The 10,223-nt window shown below is 38.9% G+C and overlaps 1 protein-coding gene across 1 annotated transcript; it reads right to left on the bottom strand.

Annotated features, from left to right (window-relative positions):
- Positions 1-8,981: 8,981 nt before the first annotated feature.
- Positions 8,982-10,018, bottom strand: LOC133821768 (uncharacterized). The gene is made up of 2 exons (XM_062253912.1): positions 9,196-10,018; positions 8,982-9,016 (listed from the first exon to the last, which is right to left on the bottom strand). The coding sequence occupies exons 1-2, from the start codon at positions 10,016-10,018 to the stop codon at positions 8,982-8,984; spliced, it is 858 nt and encodes a 285-aa protein (XP_062109896.1).
- Positions 10,019-10,223: the final 205 nt, after the last annotated feature.

Below are 10,223 nucleotides of genomic sequence, written 5' to 3'. Positions count from 1 at the left end.
TACTGGAGCTCCCTAAGGTGAATGGCTGGGTCTTATAAACTTCTTTTCCAAAAGTTCCTCCAATTGAGTCTTTAGTTCCTTCAGTTCGGCAGGTGCCATGTGGTAAGGGGCATTTGAAATCGGAGTTGTACCAGGTAACAACTCGATCTCAAACTCAATTTCACGATCGGGAGGAATTCCAGGAAGATCTTCTGGAAATATTTCCATAAATTCGCGTACAATATGAACGTCTTCAGGTCTCGCAAGCTTCTCTTTCGAGACATCACAAATCGTTGCTAGAAAACAGGTGCATCCGTTTGCTAATAATTTCCTTGCCTTTGCTGCAGAAATCATTGGTGAAGGGGTTCGTTTCACTTTCCCTTGAAAATGAACTTCGTCCTATCTTACCGGTGCAAAAATGACTTATTTCTTACTACAGTCAATTCTAGTGTTATACATTGTTAGGAAATCCATTCCTAAAATGACGTCATAGTCCTTCATGTCAATAATGATCAGGTTAACATATAGTTCCCTGTCATTGATTGTAATTGGTATAGTCTTATACCAATGAGTTTAGTATAGCACTTCCTCGGAGGGCAGTGCTATACTAAAAATTGTATCCATCTTAACAGGTAATCCATTCAATCTACCAACAAAATGCATTGATGCAAATGAATGTGTAGCTCCAGAATCAACTAATACTGATGCAAGGATGTTATTGAAAAAGAGATGACCTGAGATTACTGTGGATGGACTTGCTTCCGCTTCTTCCCGAGTCAAGGCAAAGACTCTGTCATTTGTTTTCTTTTCTCCTCCTCCTTTATATTGCTCCTTTGCTTCCGCTTCTTCCCGAGTCAAGGAAAAGTGCCCCGACTTCCCACATATGTAAAAACCCGACATTCACCAGGATGATATTTGTTCCATTTTGGGCATTGAGGAAATCCTGACGTTCCTTGGGACTGATCATTTCCTCTCTTGTGGTTATTGTTAAAACTCCATTGGTTAGGCCACTTCTTGTCACTATTCTTCTGACTTGGACCACCTTTCATGAAATGGTTATTTTGTCGATTTTGGTTGTTTCTTGCGCCTTGTCTTCTGTTTTCAACTTCTTTCTCCCATTCTTGCATCAATATCGCCATTTCAATCTTCAAAGCTTCGCCAGCTACTTTGGAAAAAGAAGCTCCCTCCAAGTCTTCTACTTCGAGATCTTTACGAATGTCAGGATGAATAGCATTTTTTAAATGCTTGATTTTTAATTCATCAGTGCAGACCATGTGTGGTGCATATCTTAAGAGTTCATTAAATTTCCGGATAAACTCCTCCATCAACATCTTTTTCTACCTTAGGTAAGTGAATTCTCTTACTTTCTCATCTTTCAAGGCAGTTGTAAGATATCTTTCTTCCAATAAGGTTTGAAATCATTCCTAAGTCATCGTGTCAACTCCATGGATGACCGCCATAGTATCCCACCAATAGCTAGCATCCTCCCTCAATAAGTATATTGCTAGACGAACTTTGTCTACTTGTGGGACTCTAGCTAAATCAAAAAGTCTTTCCATCGTGCGAATCCAATTATCTGTTACTTTCGAATCGATGCTTCCATAGAATTCAGGGGGGTGGAACTTCATACAGGTCTCTGCAGAGTAATTGGCTGTTGCATTTTTTACTTCTATTGGAGGAGTCGGAGGTGGTGCCTGTTGCTGTGCTCCTTTTGTTGGTGGGTGGTCTGCACTATCTTGTGGTGATTCTTCATTACCTTGTGATCGTCCTTCATTTCTTTGTTGCCTTAGGAATTTCTCTAATAAATGTTCTAACCGTCGGTTTTTCTCCTTTTCTTCTTGAAATTTTTGCATTAGCTCAGCAACATTTGGAGCAGTTTGCTTTGCAGTAGGCTCTCCAAATGCATGCCCTTCCATTCTTCAATTCTAAAACATAAGACTACAATGTTCTAGAAATACATTTGATCTTATCTACTTTGCTAATGTTTTGGAAAGAACATAACATTACAATGTGTAAGTAGATCATATCGTAGATTGACAAGTCAGTGTAAATCCTGTGCACTGACTAATCTTATGACTAACTTATGCGTAAACATATAATCATATTTATATTCCACTATGATTACGTCACTATAAATATGATTAGCTATATGCCTGAGATTTAATAGACATTTATATTAAACAAATAATCATGAAAATAAAACATGTGAGCAAAGTGATTGACCAAGTCAAAAAATAATTTTTATTCTTTTATTGATAATAAATGAGATTACAAATAAATTAAGTTTTAATTAGGGCATAAAACCCCAACAAACTCCCACTGGCACTAATTGAAATTAATGCCTTAAATCTACTAATCTCATTTCTTTGATATGCTTATCAAATTTAGCTTCTGGTAGTGTCTTTGTAAAATAATTCGCAAGATTATCTTCAGATGCAATCTTCATAACCTTCACATCTCCCCTGGCCACATATTCTCGAATAATGTGATACTTCATTTCTATATGCTTACTACTCTTGTGATTTCGAGATTCTTTGGAGTTGAAAATCGCTCTTGTGTTGTCACAAAATAACAAAAGCGGTTTATCCATTTCTATAATAACACCAAGATCTGAATAAAACTTCTTTAGCCGGATTGTTTCCTTAGCTGCTTCTGATGCAGCTATGTATTCAACCTCCATCGTGGAATCTGAGATCGCAGACTATTTTACGCTTCTCCATATCACAGCTCCACCCCCAAGAGTAAACACCATTCCAGAAGTAGACTTCATGTCATCGACATCAGTCTGAAAATCTGAATCGGTGTAGCCTATAGGATTCAGAGCACCACCCTTGTAGACTAAAGTATAATCCCTAGTCCGTCTTAAATACTTCAAGATATGCTTAACTGCTATCCAATGTTCCGGTCCTGGGTTTGACTGATACCTGCTCTCTACTCCCACTGCATAGTAGATATCTGGTCTAGTACACAACATAGCATACATCAGACTTCCACCTGCAAATGTGTAAGGAACTTTTCTCATTGCATCTTACTCTTTAGGAGTCTGGGGAGATTGCTTCTTTGAAAGATAAATTCCATGGTGGGACGGTAAACGTCATTTCTTGGAATTTGTCATTGAGAAACGTTCAAGCACTTTATCAATGTAAGCTGCTTGAGATAGGGCTAAGAGTCTGTTCTTTCTATCCATGATAATCTAGATACTTAGAACATAACTTGCTTCACCCAAATCCTTCATCTGGAATTGAGTACTCAGCCAATTCTTCACATCTGACAATTTCTTAACATTGTTTCCAATGAGTAAGATATCATCTACATAAAGAACCAGGAATACCACTATTTGATTTACCTTCAGTTGGTAAATACAAGGCTCATCAATATCTTGTTCAAAGCCATAGGTTTTGATTATTTCATCAAACCTAAGATTCCAGGAACTAGAAGCTTTACTTAATGTTTAACGCCCAAATCGTGACAACCACTAAGCGGTGGTTGTAGTATAATCAGGCGGTCGATCCACAAGGAGGTAACCTAAAATCAAAACATTAGTAGAAAATAACACAAAAAATTAGTAACAAGAAATAAATAAAATTGCAAATGAAAAGAGGTTTGAGATTTTGGTGTTGTCTTTTTGATGAAATGATAAAATGAGATAAGTGAAATAAAGGTGAGATGTAATCAAGAGTTTGAGAAATGGAAATGTTTCAAGAATCATCCACATGCTTGTATAGTTACTTGGTTACTTGATTTATAAAAATACACAAGTAAATAGTTCACATCCCAACTTTTCCTTGGAAAACCTAACATTAAAGTCCATATTCTTCTCTAACAAAAGTCCCGGCGAGTTATAAAGTTCTTTACTTTAAAAGCACAATGTTAATCTTATGAAAAATCTAGAAAATCACAAAATACCCAAGGGCAATAATGCAATAGAAGATTAGACATAAGAAGAAATTTTGCTAAGAAGAAAATAGGAAAAGAAAGTGAGTAGAAATTTTGCTATAGTTTCTTTACTCTCAAAATTACATACTAAGTGTGAAGAATGAGTCCCTATTTATAATAGGAGAAAATGATTAAAAAGAAATTAAACAACAAAATGGGGTTTACAAAATAAATCTGAAATATTAATAATAAAATATGATTTTGAAAAATCAAATCTTATTATAAATATTAACCTAGTTATTTTGGTGTATGGTCAGTATGCTCTTTTTCTAAAATACCACAAAGCATGAACTTTAAAGCTCAAAATATCAATTTGCAAGGCCCAATACCAACAAAATATAGGTTGAAGGTGGCTGGTGGCAGAAGTGTGTTTTGACCCATTCCCAGCCAATGGGGAGGGGCCACGTGGCGCGGATGGGGGAAGATAAATCTGGAGAGATTGGGCTGCTGGAAGTTTGGGCCGCTGGGTGTGAGAGGTTGCCTTTGGGCCTGCTGGGCTGTTACGTTGGAGCTTCTGGAGGATCATGTTGGGCTTGGGATGGTCACGTTGGGCTTCAGCTGTGTTGAAGGAGGCTGGGAGCAGGAGGAAGCTTGGTGTGAGCAGCTACGCTTGTTGGGCCTTTAGAGTTGTTGAGGATCAAGAGGTTGGGTTGCATGCGGGTCAAGAGGCTGCTGAAGGAAGCTTTCGGACAGCTGGCGCGCGGAGGAGGCGCCACTCAGCGCGCTGGCAGAGGCAAATTGCTGGCTTGGGCCAAACGGGCCTGGGCAATTTTACTTCAAAAATGTCATTTTTTTATTTATCTTTTTCAGTTTTAACTATTTCTTTCTTCTATCTCCTTATTAATGTCCAAATGAAAATTAAACATAAATTAAATTAAAATTAATATTTTCAATTAAAAAAATTACAATAAATTCATGAAAATATTAATTAAAACTTAATTTATTTTACACTTTAAAACTAATAAATTGACATTTTTGAGCACTAATCACTTAAGTCCATAGATTGACCTATTCAACTTGCAAACTTTTCCTTCTCGTCCAACTACTTTAAATCCTTCTGGCTGATCCGTATAAATGACTTTGTTAAGTTTTCCATTAAGAAAAGCTGTCTTGACGTCCATTTGCCCGATCTCATAGTCGAGAGCGGCTGCTGTGGATAGGAGGATGCGAATGGACTTGAGCATGGCTACCGGACTAAAAGTTTCCTCATAGTCCACGCCTTCTCTTTGGGTATAACCCTTTGCCACTAATTGAGCTTTATAAGTTTCAATATTTCCATCAACACCTCGTTTCTTCTTGTAGATCCACTTGCACCCAATGACCCTAAAGTCACTAAGTGCTTCCACAAGATCCCAGACGAAATTTCAGTACATGGACCCCATTTCTTGTTTCATGGCTTCAAGCCATAGTTCCTTTTCAGGGCTAGCCATTGCCTGCTTGAAAGACAATAGATCATCATCACTAGTGTCACCAACAACCATATTGGTTTCCTAGTAACCCTCCCACTACAACGAGGCTCCGTGACTTGCGTCGATTGGACATGAAGAGTGGAAATTTCATAATCAACTCGCGTTGTTGACGATGGAACATTGGTTGGAGTCAATTCTTCAACCATCTCCTCTAAAACTACTTTGCTGCGTGGTTTGAAGTTTTGGACATAGTCATTTTCCAGAAAAGTAGCATTCGTAGAAGTAAACACTTTCTTTTCTGAATGACAATAGAAAATTCCACCCCGAGTACCTTTAGGATAGCCAACAAACATGCAAACTTCAGTTCGCGGTTCTAGCTTTCCTTCCATTTTCCTCAGGATGTGGGCGGGACACCCCTAGATTCTATAATGGTGTAAACTAGGTTGACGCCCATTCAAGCGTTCTAAAGATGTTTTGGGGATTGATTTGGACGGCACGACATTGAGAATGTCGTTCGCGGTTTCAATTGCATTTAGAGTTGAGTAACTAAGCACGCATCTAACCATTTCAAATAAAGTTTAGTTCCGGCGTTCCGCTACACCATTTTGTTGCGGAGTACCCGAGGCGGTAAGTTGTGATAAAATCCTAAGTTCAGTTAAATAATCTTGGAACTGCATATCCAATTATTCTCCACCCCTATTAGATCGTCAGATCTTTAATGTGTTACCTAATTGGTTCTGAGCCATAGCTAAGAATTCCTAAAAATTTGGAAATGTTTTTTACTTCCTATGCATTAGGTAAAGACATGAGCATCTAAAGTAATCGTCAATGAAAGTGACGAAATACTCAAAACCACCCATGCCTTGTACATTCAAAGGTCTGCAAACATCTGAATGAAAAAGTCCAAGTGGTTCCTTGGCCCTATCACCCTTTGTAGAGAATGGACGCTTGGTCAGTTGGCATTCTAGACAAGATTCATATATAGGTAATTCACCTAAGGCGAGTTCCCTTAAAGGCTCGTCCTTTGTAAGTCTTTCAATTCTATCATAGCCAATGTGACCTAGTCTCAAAATCCATAAATACGTCATGTTATCGTTTTCGATCTTTTGACGTTTATTGGTCCTAGGTTTAGCTACTTTGAATAAATCACTGTTAAGAGTGAAGGGTTCGTTAGGTCGCAAAATATAAATCCCGTTTTCCAAACATACAATACACAATTGTGATCCATTGAAAGAAATAGATATATTAGCACTTGTGAAAGTCATAAAAAATTGTTATAATTGCAACATGGAAACTGAAATTAAATTTCTACTAAAATCCGGAATAAAAAATACATCATTTAAAATTAAAAATTTATTTATGAACTTCAGACGAGCTATTCCTCTAGCTTGGACCGCAATGAACGCTACGTTCCCAACTTTAAGCTTTAAGCCGCCTTTGTCCACTTCCTCCCACAATTCAAGAAGTTGTAAAGAGTTACAAACATGGTTAGTAGATCCAGAATCAACAATCTAAACAAATTTATCATTCTTTAAAACACATGTTTCTAAGATATATGAACTATAATCATTACCTTTGTCTTTCGCTGCTAGAAACTTGAGGCAATCTTGTTTCCAATGCCTCTTCTCTTTGCAGTGAAAACACTTACCTTTACTTTTCTTGTTCTTCCCTTAGGCATCTGTGCATTTGGTTGTGCACTCGTCTTTGCAGCATTTGCAAGCCTGGGGTTGTTGTTTTGTCCACCTTTCCTCTTGTTTCCAGCTTTCGAAGACGAAGCTTGGTTAGCTTCAGCCTTTGCTGGATCAGCAACAGTAGTAGTAGTTGTCTTCTTTTGTCCTCCCTTACTTGGTCCACCCATGATAGACTCAAAAGTCTGAAGCTCGTTCATGAGCTGCGTCAGACCATGGTTGAGTTTATTCAATACATAGTTGGCGGTGAACGGTAGGAAAGCTGGAGAGAGTCTGTTGAGGATTAAGTCGACTTGAGTTTCCTCATCTATTGTTGCTCCATGCAGTCAAGCTTCCTGAAAGTAGTTTGTCATTTTGATTAGATGATCACAAACATATTGAGATGGTTCCATTCGAGCATTGGCATATTTCTTGGTGGCCTCAAAACGAGTCTGTGCTGACTTGACACCAAACATTTCTTGAAGCTGATCCATGATTTCGTAGGCCATCTCGACGTTCTCCATCTTTGTCTTGAGAGTGTCGACCATACTAGTCAACATGTAATACCGTGCCTTGTTGTTAGCCGCCTGCCAACGCTCATACTTATCCCTCACAAACTTGGTGTCTCCTTCAACTGGAACTTCAGAGGATTTCTCAGTCATGAAGAAGTTTGAGTTGTCCTTCTGAGGAATTCATAGGAAATCAAAATACGACGAGGCATGGGATTGTTTGGATTGGTAGGACCGTGTGTTAGAGTGAAAGGGAGTGGTCTGTTTGGCATGGGTTAACGGGTAGTTGTTTGGGCTTGGGTCGGAGAAGAAGGAGGTATTATTTGTGAAGCTTGTAGGTGTTGATCAACCGACTGTAAATAGCAAGTTGGCTGGGAACTTGGGCCGGGGTGTGGGGTGGGCTCGGTAATGGGATGATTGGGCTACAACATTTGATTTTGTGGAGCAGAGTTATGTAGATGATGAATTAAATATGGAGAAAGACCTTCACTTAAAAAATCATACACATTTGGAGAAGGTTCATGTATTTTTGAGAAAGGAAATTGTGTTTCATCAAAAATGATATGGCGGGAGATTATTATTTTTCTACTCGACAAATCATAACACTTATAGCCCCTATGGTTTGATGGGTAACCAAGAAAAACACACGGGGTTGATCGAGCTTGCAACCTATTTATAGTAGTGGCTGGAAATAATTGGTAGCAAAGACAACCAAAGATATGAAGATGGGAATAGATGGGATCTTGGTGATAGAGGATTTGCGTTGGGGAACAGTATCCTAGAACTTTGGTTGGAAGAATATTGGGGAGATAGGTGGCCATTTGAAGGGCATGGTGCCAAAAAGAAGGTGGCATGAATGAATGTGCTAGCAAGGTTCGAACAATATTATTAATTGATTTAATGTGTCGTTCATCTTTGCCATTTTGAGGGAGGTATAAGGACTAGAAAACCTAAATTGCATTCCATTTTGTTCACATAATTTGTGAAACGGACCATGATCGAACTCTTTTCCATTATCACAATGGAAGTTCTTGATGTCTCGTTCAAATTGTGTTTTAATGAAATTTTTGAATGATTTAAAAAAATAATAAACTTGTGATTTTTAGAGATTGGAAACGTCCACAAAAATTTGCTAAAATCATAAAGAAACAAAACATAATATCGATGGCCAGAAGAGTTGGATATGGGTGATGTCCAAAATATCACTATGAATAATATCAAATGACAATTTAGTAAAATAAAGAGAAGCATGAAACGAAAATTTCACATGTTTACCAAGAGGACAAGTAATGCAAAAATTGTTACGAGCCTTATTGAAATGAATTAAATTTTGACTACGAAGAGAGTTAAAAACATTAACTCCCGGATGTCCTAAACGATTATGCCACAAACTAGGAGACAAAGCACTAAAAACAGAAGGAAAAACCGATCGAGATATGACTCGATTTTTTGTGGAGATGGGGTAGAGATCCCCGGAGCTATTACACCTCATTAGATGGTTCCCTGTTCGCAAATCCTTAACAAAAAACCCAAAAGGATCAAACTCAACAGAAACCAAATTGTCAGTTGTAAATTTACGAACATATATGAGGTTTTTAATGAGTTTTGGTGCATACAAGACATTATTGAGGTTTAAAGGGGGGTTTAGTGATGAAAGTGTAGTGCTTCCATGACCACGAATAGGAATTAAATTACCATTACCAACAACAATATGATGATTTTTGCTCGAATTAAAATAAGAGGAGAGTGTACATGAATCTGTCGTCATATGAGATGTAGCACCGGTGTCCATATACCAATTCTCATGTGGTTGAGAGAGTGCAAGAGTATGCATGGCTGCATTAATGTTCGTAGGTGTATACCTAATAGTGGATGGTGCGACTAAGGCAGAGTATGCTTGCTGCGGTCTTGGTCCAAGAACTCCAGATTGGCGAGGAGGTGGAGAGTGGGGCTTCCATGAAGCTGTTGGATATGGACAAGAAGGTTGGGCCCACCCGGCCCAAGGACTAAAGAACGGCTGGTGGTACGGCGAGTAGGCCTTATACGGCGGTTGCTGTGCGCCACCTCTGACGGCGCTGTCTCCACCCCCGCCACCACCACGTCCGCCTCGCCTGCTGCGATTGTTGTTTCCTCTACCACGATTGTTTTTCTTCCCACGATTATTATTATTATTATTACGGATTTGCGAATTAGTATTGTTGCCGTTTTGTTGTGGTGGCTGGGAAGAAGAGTCGTCATCCACGGACAGGAGGGAGGTGGAACCAGAATCACGGGCTGCCCTCTCTTTAATCATGGTCTCCTCTAACTTTAAACGAGAACACGCCATCGCAAAGGTTGGTAAGTGATCCTTTTGTTGCATAACCGTGACAAACCTGCTGTATGCTTCGGTTAAGCCAGCTAGGAGACGTAACACCAGATGTTGATCGGAAACAGGGCCCCCGACATTGGACAATTGGTCAGCAAGAGATTTGAGCTGATTGCAATAGGCGGAGGTTGAAGAGAAATACGCCAAGCTCATGTTCGTGAACTGAGTTTCAAGATATACTGCCCGAGTGTGTTTGTTATCTTGAAATAAATCAGCCACAAGGATTTATGTGAGAATATCAGGAGATACTGTTGCTGTTTAACGCCCAAATCGTGACAACCACTAAGCGGTGGTTGTAGTATAATCGGGCGGTCGATCCACAATGTGGTAACCTAAAATCAAAAGATTAGTAGAAAAT

The sequence above is a fragment of the Humulus lupulus genome, chromosome 3 (assembly GCF_963169125.1).
Source record: "Humulus lupulus chromosome 3, drHumLupu1.1, whole genome shotgun sequence".
Classification (NCBI taxonomy): Eukaryota; Viridiplantae; Streptophyta; class Magnoliopsida; order Rosales; family Cannabaceae; genus Humulus; species Humulus lupulus.
Note: the sequence above shows the minus strand (reverse complement) of the source record. Positions and strands in the feature narration are given on the sequence as shown.